The sequence below is a fragment of the Narcine bancroftii genome, chromosome 1 (genome assembly GCF_036971445.1).
Source record: "Narcine bancroftii isolate sNarBan1 chromosome 1, sNarBan1.hap1, whole genome shotgun sequence".
In the NCBI taxonomy this organism is placed as follows: Eukaryota; Metazoa; Chordata; class Chondrichthyes; order Torpediniformes; family Narcinidae; genus Narcine; species Narcine bancroftii.
In genome coordinates, this window is record NC_091469.1 from 49425080 (window position 1) to 49452260 (window position 27181).

The 27181-nt window shown below is 40.0% G+C and overlaps 1 protein-coding gene across 4 annotated transcripts in view; it reads left to right on the forward strand.

The window, feature by feature from the left end:
• Positions 1 to 27181, forward strand: part of acer2 (alkaline ceramidase 2) — a 108040-nt gene that overhangs the window by 47493 nt on the left and 33366 nt on the right. For 2 of the 4 annotated variants that reach the window (XM_069926605.1, XM_069926584.1), the window contains 2 exons: positions 16784 to 16921; positions 21161 to 24789. In XM_069926605.1, the coding sequence (XP_069782706.1) occupies positions 16784 to 16921; positions 21161 to 21347 (325 nt within the window). In that variant the 3' untranslated portion in view covers positions 21348 to 24789. Of the gene's footprint in view, positions 1 to 16783; positions 16922 to 21160; positions 24790 to 27181 lie in introns of those variants that run through there. The other 2 variants (XM_069926598.1, XM_069926592.1) reach the window with 1 other exon arrangement.

Here is a 27181-nt window from a genome sequence, read left to right on the forward strand (position 1 = left end):
AATATGACCCCGTCCCCTCGCCTGCCCGAGTCACAATGGCATCTTTCTCCCCCCTTGCCCGCCAAATTGACGCTGCCATCTCTCCCCCAGCCCCCCCCATTCGTGCTGCCATCAATGTAGACGGCTGCTGATAATCTTACCTGGCAGAAATTTTAAAAAAAATTATAACCTCGTGTATAATGCGACCCCCCCCCTACCGCTTTGAGCTCAAATTTTGGTACAAAATTTGACACATTATACTCAAATATTTATGGTAATTGTTTGGCTATCGTCACTCACTAGCTTGGACTTTTCATTCCCTTTCACGACTCCACCTGGGCTCTCCATGCGCTGTTGCTAGGTTCAATGATGTTTTCTTTGAGCAGCTGCTGTGTCTCGGCTTTAATAAATTCCTAATCCCCTGCACTGTATTGCATGCTCTTTGTAGTTGTTGGTTTGCAATCGAGAGTCAGGTTTGGAAACAATGGGGGAGATCAATATTTAGGGTGGGGAGACCGCAAGTGGTGTCTGGCTTTTGGGACTTTCTGTTCTGCACTGTGATTGGAGGGAGTGGGCCAGAGTACTCCATGGTCATGCTTTTAAGGTGACACAGGAAGTCCAGGCCCGGCAGCACAGGAGCACACAAATCCTTCAGTACATATAGTCGAAACTTACAAAATTCTCCCCCTTTTACAGTTAGATGTACTATATAATACCCCTGGATTGTTGCAGAGTGCAAGTGCGAAGCTCGGAAAATATGATAGACCGTCGGGTACACTTTTAAGTGTACTGCAGAGCCATCGCTGAGTTTATAAAGTTCTCCGTGGAGCCAGTGTCTACTAAGCAATCAGTCAAGTGTCCTTTTACCCTCTCCTCCATTGTCGAGTTATTCAATTGGGGAGGTATTGCCTGATCCAGGACGACCAATGCCAGTGCTCCGGAAACCACGTTGCTCTCCATGTTAATGTCAACTCTCTCCTCTTGGCCCACGGGCAGATAAGATGGCGTCAATCATGAGGTGTGGCAAGATGGCCGCCCTCCATCTTGATCAAACAAAGGATTAGGTGATGCCAACCTTGAGGCACAGTAAGATGGCCGTTGTGGCTTCCCATGATGCTTCACTTACGGTTGTGGGTCCCGCCACGAGGCGCAGCAAGACGCTGGTGGTGAACAGCATGGAGAGGCGATGCCCGTGTCCTTCAGGACTCGGGCATGGGTCAAGCGATGATTTGGGGGTTGCACATGCAGTCATCCTCTTTGGGTTCCCTTTAGCCAAGCAGACCTTCACTCAGTGCCCTTGCTTACTGCCTCCTGCGCACATGGAGTCCTTCGCGGGATAGGGATGCTGTGTCTGTCCACAGAAGTAGAATCTCCGGTCGTGCATGGCTGCAGCAGTCAGCACTGGGGCTGCGGGGGTCTCTTGTGCCCAAATAACTTGGTCCTCTGAAAAGGCGCCACTTTTCCCCCTGAGATCGTCAGCTCCCAGTTGGGCCTGTTTGAGTGCTTTCACTAGCTCCAGGGTGCTGGCAAAGTCTTTCTTCCCCAAGTCCAACAGTGACTGGCTCACATACCTCGACCTCACTCCTGCCATGAGGGTGTCGTGGATTTATTCCAACTCTCTCACCCAGGCCATGGCTGCTTTGTAGTGGCATTTTCTGGTCAGGGCCCACAGTTCAAGAATATATCTTCCAGCGACTCACCCAGACGCTACTGACATCGAGAGAGTTGGTGCCTCATCAATATGTCGTTCTGGGGCCTCATGTAGTGGGCCTTTATGCCTTCTATGGCCGACTCGTAGGTAGCACAGTCTCTGATGACAGCGTACCCTTTGGGGCCAACTCAAGAGATGTGCCGATCTCCAGAGACTATCCGAGTTGAAGATGTCTTGTGTGGCCGTCAGGTAGGACTTGAAGCACTCCAGCCAGTAGGCAAGTTCCTCAGGGGCCTCAGGGGACAGAGGGTCAACCTGGAGCACGCCTGGCTTCAGCAGGGCTTCCATCCCGTTTCAAAGTTAAGCTATTAAAATTGTAACACGACTGAATGCACTGAGAGACAAGTGAGGAGTACAAACATGCTTTTAATAGCTTACAATCAATGGCTGGTAGACACTATAGTCCTCAGGTGAATCTGAGGTAAGGCGGGAAAACCAGGGTTGGTATTGGGGTAGGTGAGGGTGGAGCCAAGGGAGGAGCCAACCATCTGAACAATACATCTGAATTCCAATTCACTCCAGGAGTGTGGAACAAGCTTCCAGCTGAAGTGATGAATGTGGGCTCAATTTTAATAGTTAAGATGAATTTGGACAGGTACACAGATGGAGAGGTATGGAAGGCTATGGACTGGGTGCAGGTCAGTGGGACTAGGCAAAAAATATGGTTTGGCACAGACTAGAATGGCCGAAGAGGCCTGATTCTGTGCTGTGGTGTTCTATGGTTCTTTATTGGATGCATATCATGAATTCTATTATCATTAGCTCCCTCGTTTATTGTTGGAAATGAAAATCTATATTAGATAAATTTTCTATGAAAGACAAAGACTTCCAGACTTCTTAATTCATTGCCAACTCCCATTTTGACCTTTCTATCATTGGACTCCTGAGTTGTATATTAATGTTCAACCAAAGAATGAGGAACAACAACAGCAACTTGTATTTATACAGTGCTCTTAATGCAACAAAATGTCCCAAGGCGCTTCACAAAAGCATTATCAAAGAAATTTTCATCCTGAGGCACACATTTATGACATTGTTTTGGCATTGTTTTTCCTGTATTTATTCGTTTCTGTAGGTCTCAGATGACAACATGTGTTTTGAAGTGAATGGCTATTTTGTTTCTGTCAAGTTAAGCCTAATGTACTCTTTAGATAGTTTAAATGGTGTACAAAAGTTTTGCTGTGAAATTATATGGAAATTCCTCCCCTAGCAAAGTGGGTGATAACATATCTTTCTGCACCCCTACATTGTTGGCAGTGTTCTTTATACAATTCTGTTAAATAGGCAGTAGTTAATATTTATTTAGTGTGGGTTCTGTAAAATGAAGTTCCTTACCAATATGTATGAGGCTCTAGAGGGTTTCAGAAGACTTTTCCTGACATGATTCAAAACATTGTTGTGAAATGCAGTACTTAAAACTAAAGAGTTATCTCAATAATTTTATTTCATTTTTCTTGGCACACTGTGCACAAAACAATTATAAGCAGAGGAAAACTTTGAATTAGAAAACCATACCTCTTTTCCCAGGATCTGCTTATTTGCTTCACATGTTCAGCATATATAGGTGTAGTACATTATTATTTTAGTACACCCTGCTTTTGAAAACAAACATGGAGTGACTCTGGAATATGTCAGTAATGTGAGGCTTATTTCAAGCTTTACAAGTGTAAGAGATCATAAGAATATAAGAAATAGGAGCAGGTATTGGCCATTTGGACCCTTGAGCACCATTTAATAGATCATGGCTAATCTGGCCATATACTTAATGAGGCGGACTCTACTGCTTCCACAGGGCCATGGAACATCAAACATAATACAGTACAACATAGGAAGAGGTCCTTCAGCCACAATGTCATCATGCCAGATTAAACTAAAATTCTTCCATCAGCATATGATCTATATCCCTCCATTTCCTGCATATTCATGTCAACCTAAAAGCCTCTTACTACATTGTGTCTGTTTCCACCACTACCTCTGGCAGTACATTCCAGGCTGTGTTTCTTATGTGATACATGTTTGAATGACATAATTGCAACTCCACCATTAAAGGATAAAGTGCTCAAGAATCTGGAGGAGCCAGGAGATATTAAGGATGGATCCACAGATTAGGAGCAGTATCCGGATTTATAATTAATCCATGGGAAATAGTTCAAGGCACAGATGGAAGCAGGAAGGTGTAATTGTCCCCCTGAGGGGCAAAAGAAATCTGTAGCTGTCACAAAAAGGTGAGGGTGTGAGGCACTGTGCCAGCAGCAACACTTGATGCTTACTTCCTCACCTCTTCGAATATCCATATACAGTTAGACCCTGACTTACGGTGTCCCAACTTGGAATATTTTGAAGTTACAATAGTCACGATCTGAATCTTTCAGATTCAAGTTACAAGGTTTCCCTGCATTTGCGATACGCAGCAACGCAATGACACTACTCTCTCGCGATGCTGGGCAATTGCAGCATAGCTTGAGAGAAGCGTTCAGCATACGCTAGCAGTCACGAGTGTACTGTACAGTACAGTATAGCAAGCCAGCCATCATGTAACATTTGCATCGCGTCAGAGTCGAGTTGCACCAAAGTAGCATTGCGTAAAAATTCACATCACTTCGCGTAAAATTCATGTTGTGTCGCGTCAAATTTGGGTCGCGTCAAATTTACATCGCGTCAAATTTGCATCATGTCAAGTCAGAGTTGTGTCGCTTCAAATTTGCGTCCTGTTATTTCACATTTGCGTTGTGTCAAATTGAGTTATAATAAAGGTTTTCAGTGTCAAAATAAAATTTAAATTAAAAAAATGGTAGTGTGCTTAGCAGTAATGATTTTTTTTCAGTTTAACTTATGTTGTAATAAAGGCTTTCAGCGTTTAAATTAAATTTAAATTTTAAAAATATGGTAGAGTGCAGTATAGATTCAACTTACGATATTTTCAATTTACGATGCAAGTCCCAGAACGAAACCCTATCGTAAATTGGGGTCTACCTGTAGTCCCATAAGATTCACCATGGATAAGAAACAGAAAGTCAATGTTAAAGAACTTGTATTTCACATGGGTGTGCTTTGAGCTAAGTAATATTAACTTTCCTATTTTGTGGGTCAGCCATACACAGTTTATTGATTATTTCCAATGATATGCCTTAAGGCAATAGTCTCAATACATGACAGGACATATTAGGCAGATGTGCAAGAGCACTATTTGTGTTTATTGGATTATTTCATTCACAGGAGAATTAGCATTGGTGGTTTCATTTGTTATCCATTCCAATGGGAATAGTTACGGACAGGTAACGTTACTTGTGACTGTAATGGGGACAGAAGAATCGGTTGTATCTTGGAATGGACAGAAGTCAGAATAGTGCCCATGCGTGTGGAGTACCGAAGTCTTAAAGCAAACTTATTCATCATACATTTAACGATAACAACTTAAAGCTTTCTGAATTTATCAATCAACCTTTGCGAATCTTTCCATATTCTGGTCCATGCTTACCTTATTAGTTGGCGTTCTGGGGTCACAGGGTTGGGCTTGACCATCTTGATTCCTGTGCACATGCGCGAGTCTTGGTTTGGCGCATGCGCGAACCTTCCGTGGGTTTGCATATTGGAGTTTGGTTGGCATGTGCGCAAGAGTTAAGTGCCCTGACGATATTGAAATCGCATCCTTAACTCTCGTGCATGCACCAACCGAACTCCAATACATGAACCCACTACGCGTGCACGGTAGGTTTGCATATTGGAGTTCGGTTGGCACATGCATGAGGCTCCGGTGGGTTTGCATATTGGAGTTCGTTTGGCGGACGTGCGAGAGTTAAGTGGACTGATGATATTGAATTAGCACCCTTAACTCTCAAGCATGCGCCAACCAAACTCCAATACGCTAACCCACAGCACATGCACCTACTGAAGACTCATGCATTCACACAGGAATCAAGATGGCCGTACCCAGCCCTGGGACCTCGGAACGCAAACTGACAAGGTAAGTACGGATATTTTGGCTCTTACCTGCCTGTATCCCTGTTATAGTTTGTTAAATACAAAATAAACTGTGTAAATTTTATATATTTTTAATATATTTTTTACAAAATTCAGTCGTAAGTTGCATAGGTCATAAGTCGGGGACTACCTGTAAATCTTGAAGCTGTGAAGGCATCCCAGCATAATATGACACAGAAGAGGGAACAGACAAATCTGGCAATCATCTTAAACAGCCCTTGCCTTATTTATGCTCCACTCAAGTCTCATTTCACCTTTCCTCCCAGCTAGCCTTCATCCCCTCACCTGTATGCCCAGCCTTCCCTTTAATGGATCAATACTATTCACCTCAACCACTCCCTGTGAGAGCCATTTCCACATTCTCACCAGCCTTTGGATACAGAAGTTGCTTCTGAAAGGCCAACTGAATGCCTTGATAATGTTTTATATTGAGAGCTAGCAATCATATTCTTTTCAGAAGGCCATTCAGCACCTTGAGTTTGCTCCATCATTCAATAAGAGCAAGGGCTATCTTTTACCTCAGTGCCAACATGAAGATGGGTAATATCTATGATCACACCACTGGTGCATCTCAAGGATGTGCACACATCTCCCTACTAGACTCCCTCTGCCCCCACATCTATACCATTAAATTGGGCAGCTAGTATTTTTCCTGGGATAGGAGATCTAAAACTAGAGGGCAAAGTTTAAGCTAAGAAGAGAAAGATTTAAAGGGCATTTGAGGGGCATCCTTTTCACACAGAGAGTGTTGAGTATCTAGAGTACACTGCCAGAGGAGTTGGTAGAGGCAAGTACATTTACAATATTCAAAAACATTTGGAAAGTCACTGTCTAACACTGAACCCAATTTCATGGCCTAATTTTTAGGAGAAGTGAATATATGCATTTTTCTTTAATTCAACAAATGCCAAGTTATCTGACAAGCAAATGCCTAACCTCTTAAATCCAGAAAATATATTACTTTAGCACGTTAAAATAAAAATAGGTTTATCACAACTATATGTATAGGAGAAAACCTTGATGTGCATATTTAACATTGAGAATATTAACTCTAATTAACAGTGTAAAAACTCTTGTATTGTATCCTAATAATGAAAATAAATCTTCTACCAGTTTACTTCCCTTTTTAAACATTACCAATCATGTTGGTGGTAGTAAAATGTTATATTTAAAATAGCATTCGTTAAGGAAGTAATTGCAAGCTGAGGCAATGATTAAGTTAACTATTAGGCAAAAAGAAACAGAAGCAGTGGAGAGATACATGGTCTGTGTGGGTGATGCTCATCTTGAATCCACTTTCCTGTGTATTGGTCCTATAATCCCTTGATTCCTTTAATATCCAAAACCTTTCATACTTTGAATTGAATATACTTAATTTCAAATTTAAATTTATTTAAAATTTTAAAATTTAGACAATATGGCTGAAGAGGTTGGATAATTTATAAGAACTGGTTTGAATAATCATGGATGATGCTGGAAGATTGTTGTCTTAGGGTCAGTGTTTGTATGATATTCCACTATAATGTGCTTTGTGATGTTTTCCCACATTAAAGAGGTCAAACTATTTGCAAGTTGCTGCTTGAAATCTGAAAGGAAAGCATTAGTGATAGGGGACTCGTTGGTTAGGAGGACAGACAGGAAGTTTGCTGGAGTGCATCGTGACTCCCGGTTGGTGTGTTGCCTCCCAGGTGCCAGGGTCAGGGATGTCTCATATCGTATTTCCAGCATTCTGAAAAGGGAAGGGGAGCAGCCAGATGTCATGGTCCACATGGGGACCAATGACATAGGTAGAGAAGAGATCCTAAAGAGGGAATATAGGGAGTTAGGTAGAAAGTTAAAAGATAGGACCTCGAGGGTGGTAATCTCTGGATTGCTGTCTGTGCCACATGCTAGACAGGGTACTAATAGGAAGAGATGGGTGATGAATGCGTGGCTAAGGAGTTAGTGCAGGGGGCAGGGCTTCAGATTCCTGGATCATTGGGACTGCTTCTGGGGAAGGTCAGACCTCTATAACAAGGATGGGCTGCACCTAAACTGGAAGGGGACCAGTATCCTGGCAGGAGAGTTTGCTAGAGCTGTTGGGGGAGGGTTTAAACTAGTTTGGCAGGGGGAGAGAATTCAAAATGAGAGTGCAGAGAATAGGACAGTAGGGAGTCAGGGAATTACAACAGGGAGAGAAATAAATAGTGAAGAGTCATATATAACAACAGAAAGAAAAGGTAGGTGAGCAGGCAAGAGAAAGTGTTCTACAAAAAGAACACAGTACATACAAATTCAGTATCAGGTTTAAGGGCACTATATTTAAATACAGGTAGCATTAGAAACAAAGTGGATGACCTGGTAGCTCAGATTCAACTGAAAAAATATGATATTGTAGCCATTACTGAAACATGGCTCAATGAGGGGTGTGATTGGGTGCTAAATATCCATGGTTTCACAGTCTATAGGAATGATAGGCAGGTGGGTAGAGAGGGAGGGGTAGCTCTGATGATCAAAAATGGCATTAGATCAATAGAAAGAAGGGACATAGGGTCAAAAGAGGTAGAATCATTATGGGTTGAATTAAGAAATGTCAAGGGTAAAAAGACCATATTAGCAGTTATATACAGGCCCCCAAACAGTAGCCAGGAAGTGGATAATAAGATACAGCAGGAAATACAGAGGACATGTCACAGGGATAATATCAGAATAATTATATGAGATTTTAACTTGACAGGGGATTGGGAAAGACAGGAAAATTCTGGAAGCCAGAAGAGAGAGTTTGTAGAAAACCTAAGAGATAGCTTTTTTGAACAGCTTGTTGTGAAGCCCACCAGGGGATCTGCAGTTCTGGATCGGGTCATGTGCAATGAACCCGAGGTCATTAGGGAGTTAAAGGTTATAAAACTTCTTGGAAGCAGCGATCATAACATAGTTGAATTTAATTTAAAATTTGAAAAGGAAAAAAAATTGTTGTATGTATCAATTTTTCAGAGGAATAAAGGAAATTACAGTTGTATGAAAAAGGAACTGGCTCAAGTAAACTGGGAAAGCAAACTAACTGGAGGATCAGAGCAGGACTGGAAGATATTTTTGCAAGTAATAAAAGGCATGCAGGTGTCCTGGGTAAACTTGTACCTCTCACTTTGTTCGTTTTAGATTGGTCACAGTGATTGAGCTACCGAAAGAAAATAGACACACACGCCGAGAGCACTTCAGTTTATACAAATCTTTATTACAAATTCTAAAGCTCATCTCAAACTACAATATGCAAGCCCTTCCCAATTATACTTATCAACGCCTGGACTGGTCCCAACTGCCGAAGCGGGGCAACGACCGCACACTTGTAGTAGGTTGTCGGGACGCCGGTAGCAGCTTCTCCAACTCCCCCGACCAGGACATTGGCTGGACTCTAGAAGTTCTTCTTGCTGAGAGATGTTGCCACCTCTTGGAGAGTCTCAAGCTTCAGCAGTGGGACCATGGCTTACATTACCCAAAAACTGCTCACTCAAGCACCTATTCCCAGCACAGAAAATAAAGATAAGCGAGCAAGCTAGCATGCCTAGACTTCTATCGAATAACACAATTTTCAGCTTATCACTTTGAATACAATGGTTTATTTTGCATCCAAGGTTAGGTCTCTGCCTGAAAGACTGTGACCAAAACAAGCAGGAAGATTAAATGGTCTTGGTACACAGATGTCTTTTTGTCAGATAACTGCATCTCTGGGCCCCATGGTGGAATTGAGCTTATGTCTGCTGAGTGTCAAGCAGGTTACTGATTTTCAGCCTTGCAGAAGCAAAAAACATGGTTTAAAGCTGAAGCAAAAAGCATGGTTTAAATCCTCCAATACAGCAGGATAGATATATTCCAAAGAAAAAGAAAATTGTCCAAGGAAAGATGGTACCATTGTGGCTAACACAAGAGTTGAAGGCTATGATAAAAGCAAAGAAGAGGGCATACAAGGAAGCTAAAATTGGTGGGAAATCAGAGGACTGGGATTCCTTTCGACAATTACAGAAAGAGATAAAAAATATAATTCGGAAAGGAAAGATGAGCTATGAAAGGAGATTAGCTAACAATAATAAAAACGATACTAAGATCTTTTTCAAATATATAAGAAATAAAAGAGACACATGTTGATAAAGGACTGATAGAAAATGATGCTGGAGAAATTATAATGGGTTATAAAGAGATGGTAGAGGAGCTTAATCAATATTTTGCATCTGTCTTCATCGTGGAAGACATTAGTAATATCCAGTCAGAGGCTTCAGGGAGTAGAGTTAGATTCAGTTAGGATTACTAGAGAAATTGTGCTAGGCAAACTAAACAGATTAAAGATTGATAAATCTCCCGGGCCAGATGAGGTGTATCTGCGGGTTTTGAAAGAGGTGGCTTTGGAGATTGTAGATCCATTGATGATGATCTTTCAAAAATCGATAGACTCTGGAGAGATTCCAGAGGATTGGAAGGTCACAAATGCGGTTCTGGTGTTTAAGAAAGGTGGGAGACAGAAAAATGGAAACTATAGGCTGATTAGTCTGATGTCGGTGGTTGGGAAGATATAAGAGTCGATACTCAAGGATGAGGTGTGAAATACCTGGAGATGCCTGATAGGATAGGTCCAAGTCAGCATGGTTTTTTAAAGGGTAGATCTTCCTGACCAACCTATTAGAGTTTTTTGAAGAAATCTCAAGTAGGATACACAAAGGAGAGGCTGTGGATGTTATCTATTTAGTTTTTCAAAAAGCTTTTGATAAGGTGCCGCATATTATGCTGCTACATAAGATGAGGGCTCATTGCAATTACAGGGAAGTTATTAAACTGGATAGAGAAGTGGCTGATAGGCAGGAAGCAAAGGGTTGAAATTAAGGGTTCTCATTCTGGATGGCTGCCTGTAATTACTGGTGTTTCGCAGGGGTTAGTATTGGGGCTGCTGCTGTTTACAATTTATATTAATGATTTGGATTGTGGTATAAATGGTTTTGTGGCCAAATTTGCGGATGACACCAAGATAGGTGGCGGAGCAGGAAGTGTAGTAGAAACTGTAAAGTTGCAGAAGGATATAGACAGATTAGGAGACTGGGCAAAATTATGGCAGATGAGATTTAACATAGAGAAATGTACAGTTGTACACTTTGGCAGTGGAAACAAACAGGCAGAATAGTATTTGGATGGGGTGAAAATTCAGACCTCGGATGTGCAAAGGGGCCTGGGCGTCCTCGTGCAAAGAAACCTAAAAGTTAATGTCCAGGTGAAATTGGTAGTGAAGAAAGCGAATGCTATGTTGGCCTTCATTTCAAGAGGAATAGTGTACAAGAGTAAAGAGGTGTTGATGAGACTCTATGGGGCACTCGTGAGGCATCATTTGGAGTATTGTGTGCAGTTTTGGGCCCCCTATTTTAGAAAGGATGTGATGTTGTTGGAGAGGATGCAGAGGAGATTAATTAGGATGATTCCCGGAATGCAAGGGCTAACGTACGAGGAGCATTTGGCAGTTCTTGGGTTGTATTCATTGGAGTATAGGAGAATGAGAGGAGATCTCATAGAGGCTTTTCGTATTTTGAAAGGTTTAGATAGGGTGGATGCGGGTAAGATGTTTCCCTTGGTGAATCGAGGACAAGAGGTCATAGTCTGAAAATTAGAGGCTATCCTTATAAAACAGAGATTAGAAAGAACTTCTTTAGCCAGAGGGTCATGGATCTGTGGAACTCGCTGCCACATACAGCAGATCACTGGGAATATTTAAACAAGAAATAGGCAAGTATCTCATTAGTGAGGGCATCAAGGGATACGGGGAAAACACCGGAAATTGGAACTAGTGTAGAGTAGCTTAGTGTAGATTTACGGAACAGACTTAATGGACCTAGAGGCCTGCTTCTGTTCCTTTGTCATGTGATCTTGTGAGTACAGTAATTTGGATCCTGATATATTCTAATATAGATCCTAGAAGTAGGTTTAGTTTTTAACCACTATGGCAATCTTTTGTGTATAAGAAGCTCCTCAAAGCTTTGTAATTTGCTTTGGCACGTGTACAGCCACTGCATTATTCCTAGTTAACACTTCCCTTTAAGTGAGTAGCTTTTTGTCAGAGCAAAAAGCAGTTGTATAATCTCTTCTAATATCTCTAATCACAAATACCGTCTCCAAACATGACAGCTGTCTTTGTGGAAAAAGTATTCCATTTTGGTGAGACATAAACAGGATCAGATTAATTAAATTTTAACTTTGTTCTAATTCCTAATGTAAAGATTTTTTAGAGGTTTAGTTGGCATTGAATGAATTCTTCCAGAGGAAACTGCAGGAATGGAAAGGTCACTTCCCTCAGTCACAATAATAAGTTTCAGGATGTCCTGCACAAAATCAGCTTAGTGTGTTATCGGATGTTAGACACAGAAATTAATCAAGGACAATGGGCAAGTCTATGATTATAGGGCTGAAACTGATGCAGCTGATATTTCATAATAAAAATAACTGTAAAAAAGTAAAAGAAATTGTGGTGGAAAGTGTCCTGACCGGCTGCATCACAGTCTGTGTGGAGACACCAATACCCCTGAGAGTAAAGCCCTGCACAAGGTAGTGGACACAGCCCAGGACATCAGAGGTAAAACCCTCCCCACCATTGAGAGAATCTACAGGGAATGCTGCCATTGGAGTGCAGCAGCAATCAAGGATCCACACCACCCAGCACATACACTGCTACCATGAGGAAAGAGGTATTGGTGAGACAAGATTCACGACGTAACTGGAGTCGATTCTGTTGACCAAAGCATCCAGCTTCAAAGCATCACTTGATTCCCATGTGGTTTAATGGTTAGGATTGCTGGTTTTCACCCAGGTGGCCTGGGTTCGACTCCCGGAATGGGAACCAAGTAATGCTGCCTATGCACTGGCCCTCGACTTGCTGGCAAACAAAAGCGATGTCGGGGCAGTCAATGTGGAACAGCACCGCAATGCTTTGAAGCTGGATGCTTTTGTCAATGGAATCGACTTTAGTTACGTCCGTCAGAGGCTACAAGAGACAGAGCCCCTGACCTATGGCTAGGCAGTCACAGTAGCCATGATTACTGGTTAACTACACAGCCTTCGTCTTCTTCATTAACTGACACTTCAATTTTATTAGCAGAAACTAGTGGTACAATAATGAGAGACAAAAGGTGGATACACAGTTATACCCCAAGGGGAGTGACTTTAGTGGTACGTCCAATGTCAGTAAGGCAGACTAAGCACAGTGGGGACTGACAACTCAACACAGATTCACCACAGTGTGTGTGTGTGTGTGTGTGTGTGTGTGTGTGTGTGTGTGTGTGTGTGTGTGTGTGTGTGTGTGTGTGTGTGTGTGTGTGTGTGTGTGAGATATACCCAAGCCATTACAGTTACTTCAAAGTTCACTCTTTTAAATTCAGTGTTGAAACGTAGGTCATTGAAATTTGATGCCCAGAATTAATGTTGTACTGATGGGAAGATTGGAGTTGTTGCTGCTACAGACTCACAGATTCTCCTTGAGTTGTCTTGAAGAAATATCCATTCACACGAGCTGTGGTAACAACACTTCCAGTCCTTCTGTTGACAAGAGTCGAACTGGGCAGCCTCCACGAAGCTTCCAAGACCCTGGCACTGGTCTCTCCAAGTGACCTTCACTGTTAGTTATAATCAAAATAAAGCACTGCTTCCCAAAAGACCCTCCTGACACAGGTCAATCCACCGAAAAGGCCAAGTCATTCACAGAGCATCCTTTGCTCTGAATTCCGCAAAAATGGCTGGCTACAAGAGCTGCTTCAAACAGCTGTTTTCTCTCCAACAGTCAGAATGGTTCTCCCTTGCAAAATCACAATTACTTTGCAAATGTATTGAATCTGGAACAGTCTGTGACAAGCCTTCCCTCAGTTCTTCCAATGTATCAAATTGTCGCTGGGCTGTGACTTACGATGATGCTTATGTGAAATGTTAAATGACCATTCGGTTCCTCCTGTCTATACTATCCCATTTTACTAAAACGGAAGCTTGTAATACAAGCGAATTGTCCTTTTTAGACGAGTGACAACCAAAACTTCCCTCTTTTGTGGCGTAGGGAACACGAAGCAAGTGATGCTCACAAAGCTTTCAAAACCCTTTTTGTGGGTCATCCAAATTCGAGTAATCCTCACAATGGTCAAAATCCAAACGCAGAAATTCTTCTGCTTCCAGAACCTTTTCCGTGGGTTAGCCGATCAAAGTGACCTTCACCTTTTGAACATGGAGTGGTATTCTCATTCCACTATAATCTGGAGAAATCAATCAATTTGTCTATAACCACACACAGGGCCACAGTCAGCACAGTATCCCTACAAAGGATGCTTCTCCAAATACTGTCCTCAAAATGACCACACTCATTCCCCTACACCATGGGAAACTCAGATTATCTATTATCACACAAGGCCACCTCAGCACAGCATCCATTCAAAAAATGCTTCTTGAATGCCCCTGAGCAAAACAATGCACTGTGTCTGCAACATACTGGTCACATGGTCTCTAGAGCTGTGTTCTAGGGTCACTGACGTGCTTTTCTTCAACTGTATCCAATTTAGGAACACACTATTTTCAGTCTGCTTTCAGTTCACAGTCACTCTCCAAAGCCTGCAGGGGATTGTTAAATTTGTCTCTTAAAGTGACAGTTGCACACAATTGAAAATGAAGTGGGAGCACATAATAGCAGTCAGTTTGTTTACATTTTTTATTTGTTTATATGTTTAGGTTGAGTACAGTTATTTTTTGTACTATCCATGTGGCAATTCTGCCTCGTCCACAGGAGAAAGAATCTCAGGATTGTGTGTGTTCATATATGTGCTCTGGCAATAAATCTGACATCTGAAAGCCCATTGTCATCAGAGGTGAGACTACTAAAATACAGGGAAGAATAGTACAATTAGCTTGCAAATTTTTATGATATTTTGAGGATTATTCAACCTATGGGATGTATCTGCAGTTGATAAGGCTTGACCTGTCACATCTAAAGTGGCCCTTACTCATTGCAGAACAGCTGGAGTACAAAGATGAAAATTCACTACTCATCCGCAAGGATTATATGTATTTGTTCCATTTTGGAACCTTTTATAACTGTTACTATTTCAGAAGGTTAGGATTAACCAGTCAAAAATAATTGGGAGATAAAAAGCAAAACATCATGTTTTATGGTTTAAGAAGCTGGAATAGGTCTGCATGTAACTGACCAGGCTTTCTTCAATAAACTTAGTCACTAAACTAGCTCTCTGTCATTAAAAATACCTTGTGTGGATAATTTGTCTTTTGGAAATAGTAGGATTTGTGATAATTATGCAAATTTTGCAAAATTTAATAGATAAAAATGAAACAATTTTGAAAAGTAAAACTGGTTGCCTGGAAATTAATTCCTTTCCCCCTCCCTTAAAAAATAGAACAAAATTATTCAATTTGTTGTTTTTCTGCACAAGTACACTGTATCTCAATTGGATTAATATTTTAACCCACTAGTTGCATTCTTTTTTCTGATTCAGAATGTGAAGATATCAAGCTCCACTCTGGATAACTAGTGAGCGGAAAGTGGAACTTTTTGAACTAAGAGTTTGACATTGTTTGGGACACAGGAAGTTATTTAGTCCTTTGAGTCTGTTTTTCCATTCAACAAACCATGGTTAATGTGTGGCCAGAGCCCAGTTCCTCACTTTTCCCATAATATTTAATATTTTGGCTATCACATTTATTAATCTCAGATCAAGAAGTGATCATTGGTCCAGATCACTTGGCAGAGAGAATTATAAAATTTTGTCAGTCCTTGAATGTAGAAATGTCTGCTAATTTCACTTATGAAAATTGTGGACCTAATTTGTAAGACAGCTTAAAACAAACTAATATGCCAGTCTTCCATATTTGACTGAGCATGCACAGAGATCCAAAACAAATTGGTAAAGACTCCATGGAATTTGCTGGCTGGCCTGTTATTTTGTCATTGATTGTATCTTTTACAAAAATAAACATTGCTCCTAAAGAATAAGGAATGAAATTACAAATTTGTAATCTTTAAAAATGCCATTTGAAACCATTGGGAATTTTGTACACATTTGTTGAGGTCATGATTTCAGCTGAGCTTCCCAGAAGAATTATGAGAATTATTTATTTTATTTCATTGCATTTAGGGGTTTGTTCAAATTCAGCAGTGGCTGAAACATTCCGGGTACCTTGGTGTATTGTTGAAACTAGCAGAAGGGAAAGGGAAGGCAGTTAGACGAAAGGTACAATTAGTACAGTCTGTTATTTGCTCTTTTCTAGCTGTCAAAGCACAAATGTACATAGAGGATAGAACAGTACAGCACAGGACTAGGTCCTTGACCCATAGTGTCAGTGCCAAACACAATGCCTAGTTAAAGCAAACCTTTCCTGCCTGCACAAGAACTGTATCCTTTGATATCCTGCAAATTTATGTGTCTATCTAAAAACCTTTTGAATGCAACTATCAAACACCATTATATTCAGAATCAGAATTTATTGTCATGAATAAGTCATGAAATTTGGTGTTTTGTGGCAGCGTCATAGTGTAAACATTACAACAATAAATTAAAAAAGTAGTGCATGAAAAGTAAGGCAGTGTCCTTGGTTTAGGAATCTGATGGCAGCGGGGAAGAAGCTGTCTTTGTGCTGCTGAATGATCGTCTTTAGGCTCCTGTACCTTTTCCCCGAAGCTAGCAGAGTGAAGAGGGCATGGCCTGGGTGGTGGGGGTTTTTGAGGATAGAGGCCTCTCATTTAAGACACCACCTCTTGTAATTGTCCTCGATAGAGTGGTCTAGTGCCCGTGATGTCGCAGGCTGAGTTAAAAACCCTCTGGAGTTTTTTCTTGTACTGATCGTTGACACCTCCGAACTAGGCAGTGATGCAACCAACCAGAATACCTTCGGTGACATACCAAATCTCCTCAAACACCTCACAAAGTACAGCCGCTGGCGAGCCTTCTTCATGATTGTATCAACATGAAGGCTTCAGGACAGATCCTTGGAGAAGTTGACTTTCTTTGGATTATCTTTTTTTAATTTCACCCAGAAAAAAATTGTGTTTATATGGTTATGCAGTATATATTTAATAGTAAGTTGTTGCTAGTTAATTTGTGTTTTGTGTTATTTCAGATGTGAAAATATCCGTGTATACAAGTTGGGTCTCTTAGCAGGCTTTTGGTGGGCTCTCGCCCTGATCTGCTGGATCAGTGATAACCTTTTCTGTGAGCTCTGGTCTGCATTCAACTTTCCATATCTACATTGTGTCTGGTGAGAAGCATGTAAACATGTTGCAATTGAAATCACCTGATTAATTTTGCTTAATTAATCTTGTTCAACACACTAATTTGTAATAAGACGGTCATCAAAACAGGAGCAAATAGCAGACCCTGTTCCATCAAATGTTAACTACTGCAAGTAAATATTGAATCCTTGTCCCATAATATATAACAGTTTATCTCGAAAAGGATATTTCTTTCAATTCCTTAATATGCAACTAAGTTCTAGAATAATATTCTTTGCAGACAACTTTGTGGTCTTGTCTGATGTTCAGTTGGAATCACACTTAGTAAGATTTTAGATAATAATGATCAAAAGCTGAGCTATATTTTAGCTTGGGAAATGTCTTGACTCTTCAAGATTCAGAAGAGAGAAATTGCAGTTTCACTGTCATTGGTCATCCTGTCCAGATCACTCTGAATCGAAACTTTAGATTTGGAGAAACGGCCCTTGTTCCACTGATTTCAGCACCATTTTAGAACTGACAGTTGGGTCAAGAATCAACCTGGTGAAACAGCTTTCATCAAGATAAAGGGATATTTTATAATTGTTCAGATCAAGGTATGCATTGACGTTTTGTTGTAGATATTGATTGGTTCATTAATCAAAGCAAATTTTTTTTAGACATACAGCACGGTAACAGGTCATTTCGGCCCACGAGCCCATACCACTCAAATACATTCAATTAACCTATACCCCAGGTACATTTCGAACAGTGGGAGGAAACCAGAGCCACCAGGGAAAACCTACACAGACACAGGAAGAACGTACAAACTCTTTACAGACAGCGCAGGATTCGAACCTTAGTCCCAATCGCGGGCGCTGTAATGGTGTTGCGCTAACCACTACCCCAACTGTGCCTCCTTTTCACATCTAAATATTGGGAAATGTCATATGATCAACTATTTTATAATTGTAAATACTGTTGAGCATTTCCACTTTGCTCATGACATGGGGTTTAGTGTATTATATGTACTAGTAAAATCCCCAGTATCTGGGATTCAAGCAACCGGCAACCTCAAGCAACTGGCAAAAAATATTGAGGAAATAAATAAATTAAAAAATGAAAATAAATAAGAATAAAAAAAAATTTGAATAAAAATTTTAAAATGGTAAATGTTCTCTAAAGCAACTCACAACCCCTTGGTGAAGATGGGAGCAAACCTTTAGCCAGCGGAGTGCCCCAATTGTGCCCTGCCTGCAGCTGCTGTTTGATTAAAGTTTCAATAAAATTGTGTTTAAATAAAAATTGTGGTTCCCAGGATGAAGAACAGGCCGATGCCACATCCCTATCCCTGCCTAGCAAGGGTCTTTATTTTTATTAATATTAAGAATATGAGTAGGGCTTTATCTTTAAACCTGGGGGAGGATTGGTTAATTATGACAGTGGCATGGCTAGTGCAACGGTTAGCACAACACTGTTACAGACCAAATGACTGGGGTGTGAATTTAAATTTAAATTTTGTAAATTATGGGAATTACCTGATTAAAGTGAATTTTACATAATTAAAGACCACAATACTGATTTTTTTTTGAAATTACTGTACATTTTACACTTAAATTTTTTTAACAACTATTTATAATGCAGCTGTATAAGGTAGGCATTGTAAGACTGTGCCTCAGGCAACTGGAATAATTTGCATATCTGGCATCCGCAATCCCTGTAGGTGCCGGATACTAGGAATTTTACTGTATTTGGGTAAAACATAGGCTGCGATCACTTTATCTGTTTTGAGTACACGAATATTAAACACTTTTGCTCCTATACCGGAACTCACCCACGCCCAAAAATATAATGAATTGCATTTGTTTAGACTTGTTATACAAAAGCACAATGGATCGTGTTAAAATAGTGAAAATCAGGACTTGCAGATACTGCAGATAATGCCCAGCAGGTTAGGCAACATCTGGGGAATGAAAAATAGTTAACACTTCAGGTCAATGATACTGCTTTATTCATAAATTATGTATGGGAAAATGTTGAATCATTGCAAAAATATTTCATGGTCAATATTATTCAAAATGATTTTGTTCTTGTAGAAAACTTTTCAAGAGTTCTACAAGACTGAAGAAATAGGATGTATTTTAATCCAAGTTTGTCAGTGGCGCTAGGTTAGAGGCACAGTAAATGGGATGCAATCAGACTTATGAGATCGTTAAGACTATGGCAAATAGAGTTCAGACTGGGAGCTTGTGGGAGCCTGTATCTGAGAAATTCATAATATTCTCTTTATGGTGAAGGACTAAGATCTGCAGAGAAAGATAAAAGTACAAAAAGATAAAATGACGAATGGAATATTGTCGTCAAAAGTTCGAGGGTGAGAAAATAATGCTTCAGTTGAATGGAGTGTTTATATGACCCTTTTACAAGAAAGCATTCAATTTCTGGACACAGAGCGTCAGGAAAGATAAATTGGATTTGGAACGGGTGCTAAACTAATGTACTGCAAAATTAGCAGGGCCCAATTAGTTCAAATTAGGTCAGAGCGCACAAATATGTTGAAATTTATTCACAAGTTGGGGGTGATCTTGAAATGATTTGATTTAAACAAACAAAAACTCCTGGCTGAATCCAGAATATATGGCCGAAACTATTAAAACAGAGTATTGGCATTTAGGCATATAAATTGTGGATTGTTTCATTACACAAAGGATAGCGGAAATCAGGAATTAATTTCTCCAAAAGGATGATGATATTGGAAAACTAAAACTTAAAACAGATTTATCCATGAAAAATGTTTGAAGAAAACTGCAATAAATATCTATAAACCAAATATTCCAAATTAACAGAATTCACTGCTGTAACTTTATGACCACTGCTGTTTAAATCAGGTGTAGGAAATTAGCTGTTCCATATGGTTAGCCACACCTTGGCAACCAAAATTAATAACAATACATACCTGTAAATAAGAATAAGTTTGCCATATGTTGTCTACACCTTAAGGCACTACAGGCATTTGTGACTTACTTGAAGACATTATAGTCTGCAGGAAAGCAGCTCAATTGTGCTGTTAATATTATCTCAAGGCTCAATTATATCAATGCTTTACAATATTCTACAACGTATCCACTATCAATTCATTATTGACAGGGAAACATGAGTCTCTATAAATGTAAATGAACGGAACAGCAGAGAAAAATGGAATATTTTGAAAAAAATCTGTTAAGCAAATTAATATTGTGTACTCCATGCTTTGCAAAAAAGAAGGGCGGTGTTGCCGGATCTGCTGTAATGATAGCACTGCTGCTGGTGCAGACCCGCGGAGAGCGAGGAGAGGAGATACAGCGCTCCTCTGCAGGGTTTTACCTCCCTCCAAGTCCAACTACCGATGGCTCCATACAGCCTTTAAACGGCCTGACAAAGGTGGTTTATTTTTAAAATCTTGCGACTGCAGGGCCTGGACCCAGGATGGCAGCATCTATGTTCTGCAGCAGCCATGAGGGGTTCCAGACTCTGGGAAAGGGGAGGACTAGTGCAGGGCACCAGAAAATAGGGAGACCACCGCCCATTAGAGAGGGAGAAGCAGAGAAGTTGGCCCATGGGATGATGACTATGACAGCAGACCAGTGAGGGCCTCTGAGGCTGAAGAACACAGAGGCAGCGGACTGTCAGTGACTCAAGGTGAGGAACATTCACAGGCTGTAGGCTGCTGGCGACTGTGGTCAAAGGATTAATACCAGGCTGTGGACTGCTGGAGAATGGCTAGAGACTGGCTGAAGGGGTACCAGGAATTGGAACCGGGATGTGAGAGGATGCTGAGGGCGCTGGAGGCTTCCTGATCTTGTCAGAGGTTCAGATCTAGAGTTCAGGTTGCCGATGGTTTGGACTGGAGCCTGTGTGGCTGCGAAGGCTGTGGAAGTGCTGGAGGCAAATCCACAGATACTTGGTGATTCTGGGATAGGGGAGTCTTTTGCTTTTCTTTCTCCGCCAGCAATTTCTGCTGATGGTGAATCTGTCTGTCTTATGGCAGTCTAATTCAAATTTCTTATAGTATTACACTTGTTTTATTACATGATATTAAAGGAATCTTGAGCCATGTTAAATCAGCGATAGAATTGGCAGCAATGTTGGAAAAAAAATCAAATCAAAGGGGATTGAAAAATGACTATTGATTGGGATAACATTTTAACTGACTGTTCAAATTTTTAATCTTGAAGCTGTGAAGAAGAGTATTTTGAAAACTCCTTGTATTTATTCTCACTTATTTTTCCCTTTTCTTTTTGTTCTAGGCATATCTTGATCTGTCTAGCTGCTTATCTGGGTTGTGTTTGCTTTGCCTACTTTGATGCTGTCTCAGAAATCCCTGAACAAGGCCCAGTCATTAAGTTCTGGCCCAGTGAGAAGTGGGCCTTCATTGGTGTTCCATACGTTTTTCTACTTTTTGCAGAAAATAAGTCTCAACTAAAAGTTACTTAAGAGCACGGTGACCAATTAGGCCACACATCATTTGGAGTACTAGCTTAGTAAAACTTTATTTCATGAGGCAAAGTGTACTTCAAATATTTCTGAATTTATGTACTTTGCACCTTAGATCCACCAATAGTAACACTAAATATCTTCGTAGATTATAGGAGCAAAACCTATTAGAATTTGAAAATGTACGTTTGATTAATTCACATCTATTGGATCAGAAACAGACCCACATTTAATTTATGGTGTCAACTCAGTTACAAGATTGCAGCTGAATCCTCTTCAATAAGATGAAATTCATTGTTTTCTACTCCTTTAATACCTATACTCCTCAATTTCAATTCCATTACTTCCCCAACTTCCAATTCACGGTAATTTCCAAAGTACAGAAATTTTCAATTGGTTTGCCATTAATTTCTGGCCCAATTCACAACCAATTTACCACAAATGTTTGTTGTAATCTCAATAGAGTTGACCAACCTAATTTCTAGGCCTCTTCCTCAGCAGTTGACATTAATATGGTTTGAGTTACTCGATATTTTTTGCACTGATCTTACCTGGTTTCTCATTTCAGTAGCCAAAGTCTATCAGAAATTTGTGGCAAAAGTCCTCATCTACATCTCTAATAGAGACTCTCAAAGGAAATGCCCAGGTTTTCATCATCCACATTCTCAAATCTTTGTGCTATCTTAGCTTAGTGATCTGCTAATGTCTAAGTCTTCCCCTCCCATCCAGCTCATTAACTGCTTTGCTTTTACAATTTCATTTAGATGCACAATGCATTTTCCCTTTGAACTTCCCACCTCAATTCTGATTTGCAATCATCCCTTGGTTTTGAAAGATGATCTCTATCATATGCACTCAGCAAGTTTTTTCATTGCTGCTCAATGTGCAATTTATACATCAACCTGTATAAAGTTGCTATTGTATGAATACCTATATTTATTTTAATTGTTGGAAGACTGTGTAATTAATTTTTCCCCAATTCCACATTTTTTTGTAAATTCATTAATGTTAAGTTTATTTGTCACAACATACTAGTACACTGTCCAATTGACCAGTAGTTAGATTATTTCCACTTTATTGAATGGTTCACTGCTAGCTAGAAAGCATAAAGTGTGAATATAGCCAATTAGTAATACTGTTTTTTGAAAAAAATATATTTTCTGAGAAGAGAACTATAGTCTGTGAACTGTGATTTTGACCTCAAACCCACAATGTTGCAATCAATACAAGGACACTTCTGTTGCTCAAATAGTTACTGGGAGGAGTCCTGGTCCAGAATCTTCAGTTTTCAAGGGATCTATGTGAAATGAGGCTGATGCAGGCTTTGGCTCAGATGTAGCTCATTCAAGACTTACTCCAGGATTTCAGCACATGATCTAGATCTATATTTTGCACTGAAGTGCAAAAGGAGTTAGACAAGACACTAAAATGAAATTTAAATGTTTAAATTTTTAAAAAATGGACATACAGCACAGTAACAGGCCCTTCTGGTCCATGAGCCCAAATGCCCCAATTAATCTATAATCAGCGTACATTTTTGAAAAGTGTAAGGAAATCCACGCAGACCCGGACAGAACATACAAAATCCTTGCAGGCAGCCCAAAACTCGAACCTGGGTTGCTAGTCTTGTAATATCATTACGCTAACAGCTACGTGAATCATGTCACCTCAAAAAGCAGGATGTTGTCCTGGTGTCCCTCTCAACATTTGTCTCAATTAGCATGTGCATGAAAAACAGATCAGCTGGCCTTTTATGTTGTTCCTGTTGGTGCAATAATTGGCTATCCAAAAAGTTTTCTGTTGCATTTACCAACAATGAAGACACTTTAAAAGTAATTTATTTGTTGTAGAGTGTTCTAGGATATCCCAAAAATGTGCAAGACTGTCTACAACATGGTTTAAGTTTATATTTTGCAAGAGCTGAATGGAAATGCTGCAAAATGGAAACTGCTTTAAGTGGAAAGTTTCAATACACTGAGTTATGAGGAAAGGTTCAATAATTACAAAAAGGAAAATGTGAAATAGATGGATTTTAATGTAGTTTTGATTTTGTAAATGTAAAATAATTATGAGATAAAGCAAGTATGCTCGGAACATTAAGCTCATTACTAACAGGTGACATTCACTGTTTTTAAATCATGCTGTTTGTTGAAGGCAATCACAAGAAGGGGTCCTTCTTGTGACAATACTTGGAGCTTGCACATTACCCTCCACCCACCTTTCCCTTCTCCACCCCGGCACGATGCCCTTGTGCCACGTCTCAGAGTATATTTGAGATCAACATGACTGTTACAACATGACTGTTACTTCTAATTTTCTACCATCTTAAATTGTTTTTCATTGCAGAACAAGAATTTAATTATTTCTCCAGAACTTAGTATTTTACCTGATTAAATGTCGGTTAATATTTGTATTTAAATGCAGAAATTTACAAAGCTGCATAAGATTATGGGGACTGTACAATTGGCGAGACAGGAGGATAAATAATTTTAGACTGCTGATTAAAAGGGCGAGAATATTGCTCACTGGTTGTACTCACCATCTGCACATTCAGTTCTATTGAAGTTCAGAGAACAATCTGTGCCCAAGATGAAGTCAATTGGTGATTAATAGGCTTAACACAGGCAACCAAAGATTATTTCTCCCCTTGGCCTCTGATTTAAATGTTTTCCTTAAAACAATGGGGATAATATTTTTAACTTCTTTTACTGAGTACAAAGAAGTGTAATTACTCCCAACAATGATCTTTCTACTTTCCTTTGCACACTGGTTAAACCAAATGTGAAAGAGAGGTTCGTTTAATGTTTTGGGCTTTGTAACTAGAACAGAGAAACTGACATTTGCACTGTTGTACGAGACACATGATGTCCCACACCTCACAGCATTTCACAAATTTGGGTTGTTGCTTAGACCATCTTGTCCAGGTAGCGATTCATCTTGACTTAATTTCTACTTTAAAGTTTAACAATCCACTACCTACTTTTAAAAAATTTCAGCAATTAATGCATAAGGTTGAAAGACTAAAGTGCAAAATTGTCAAAAACCTTAGTTGAATGCATAAATATTATTTTATCTTTTCGATTGAAGGCACCAGTTTCAAATGCATTTATCAAGGGTATCTGCCATTTGATGAATGCTTACTTTAAATAAGCTGCATGCACAAGTGGTGTCTGACATTCCACTTCTACAGATGTGTGCAAACTAATTACTTTTTTAAGCTTCTTATTTTAGATATCACAAATAATGTGCAACTGTATTAGCTTGAAGAATGGTCTCTAATAGATTATTAAACTGCTTTGATATAAATGTTATTTGGTGAATAAAATCCATGTACTTAAAATGTGAATTCTTCTTCAGGTATTTAAAGTTATTAGAGGCCATGTTTTATAATCTGATGTATTTTTCTTGAGAAATCAATATTTGTAACATTGATTAAGCAAACAGTGGTATTTTTAATAAAATTCAAATTTGTTTAAGATTTGTATTTGAAACCACTGATCCAATTTTGTATTGAAATAAACAGGAGATGAATCATTATTTTAATACATATATTATGATCATTTTGAATTTCATTATATCAATTGTTGTGTTTATATAAAGAATGATAGGAATAGAATACTTAATGGGTGAGATCCTGGTCAACTTAGTAAGTATATTTGAAAATTTTATTTAAGAGCATCTTTTTTATATTTTGGTAATTAGTTAAAATTGCAGTTAGAGCTTTATCTTCAAACTTACAAAATATTTAAATGAAATTTTGAAAATTAGACTGCAGATGCTGGAATCAAGACTAAAGAAAATCGAATTGCTGGAGGTGTACAGCAGGGTAGGTAGCATTCATGGAGGGAAGCAGACAGTTGAAACCCTGCTTTGGGATGAGAAAGATGAGGGCAAATGGTGGTATTAAAGAGAGGGGGGGGAGTCCGTGGGTTGGAGTTGGGAGACAGTGATTGGTGGAAGTAGTAAGAGGGGAAAAAAGGGGGTAGATGCAGTGAGGACAAGGGAGGAGAAGCTGAAGGTGGGGACAGCTCTTGAAGGAATGAAATTAATGTAACCCTGAAAGGGAGGGATGGTGGCCTGATGAGGAAGGGGATGTGGTAGGCAGGGTGTGTAGGTAATGGGTAGGTGGGAAGGGGAAAGAAACTGGGTAATGGGCCAGGACAGCGGTTTGGACAGAGGTAGTGTATGAGAGGACCAATGTTGATAAAAAAGAAGGAAAAAAGGACCAAGGACGAATGGGTTACTTTAAATTGGAGAATTCCATATTCGTGCTGTAGACTACCCAGGCAAAAGATGATCTGCTGTTCTTGCACATGGCTTCACCCAAGCAGTGGAGGAGGCCAGGTACATTAAAATTAAGATTAAATAATATGTCTAGGGGAAAATTGCATTGTTATGTTACAGCTGGCCCCTCTTAATCAGTACAGCACTTACCCATCTAATATGATAACACTATTTTCTCAACTATTTTACTTCATTCATTTTACTACTCTGAGTCCCTTCTGGAATTAGATTTTGCCAGGATCCATAACGGACTCCAGGTATCATTCTTCCAGTGTTGCAATGTGGGGAGATGCATAAGAGTGGTTTATGTTAAGTTCATCCATCATTACTTTTTTTTGAAGGAAATCTAAATTGATCTATTAAGAACTGTAGCTTTCACTTATAGAACAATTTAAACATATAGACCATAAACATCCTTCTCCCTGCCAGCCCACTTCAAGACCACTGTCCTTTCTTGAGCTTGGGAATCAGATTTTCTAATTTTAGCTAGCTTCTTCCAGTGAGATCTCTGAAATTAGGGAATAATAACTAATAATCTAGTTTATCCAGTGAAGTGTTAATACTGTTTCTGGCCCATCATTACCATTTTTCCTATTAAACGTTGAAATTAAGGTACAATAATGTGGTAGAAAAACTGCACTGCTGCATGACAGCTGACTCTCTGCATTAGTACAACACGATCTCATCTAATATGATAACACTATTTTCAACAAGGTACAGAACAAAAGGAATATGTTTTAATTGTTCTATAAGTGAAAGCTACAGTTCTTAATAGATCAATTTAGATTTCCTTCAAAAAAAAGTAATGATGGATGAACTTACATAACAAAAGTGTGGTGGAGCTGTTTGTGTGTGTATGGCTGGCCCACCCCTTGCTGATTGTACCTGTGGCTCCTCCCCCTTGATTCCCCTAATAAAAGAGGGCTCCTGACTGAGGGGATCATTGAACCCAGTACCAGCCCCTGGAGAGCTGAGGTAGGGATGGTTAAGAGAGGAGAAAAACTCTGAATGGTTATTGTAGAGCTCGTCAAAAGAACCAAAGACTTGTTGATCCAAACCAAGGCTTTTATTAGCAAAAGACAGGAGCTCTTCACAGGTGGCCCACCAGTCCGGAATGATCTGACCTGGCTAGGGAATCAACCCTTTAAGGCCCAGACAGTAGGCGTGGCTAAGCTCTCAGCCAATCTCTGTAAGCACAGTCATTACACTCTAGATACTGTAACTATATACATTGGTGATAGGTCTGTACTATCACATTCACTCCTTCTTGGAGAACTGACCCTGGGGTGAAAGGGCTGAAGAGGGAGAAGGGAAGGATGGGATAGGTTAAGGACTATAGCAGTCAGGGGGTCTGACCATCCGGCGTGACCACCGTGGTGCCGGGATTGGGGTCGCTGGAGTGGTGTCGCCAGCAGGCTCGTCAGGTGCGACCGCTCCTTCGCTCAATTCCCCAGCTGTGTTGTCAGCAGGGTGGCCCAGGTCGTTGGGGTGCTGTTGGTCATTCTGTTCTGGCACGGGGCCTGGGGAATAAAGAGTTGGGGAAGGTTGAG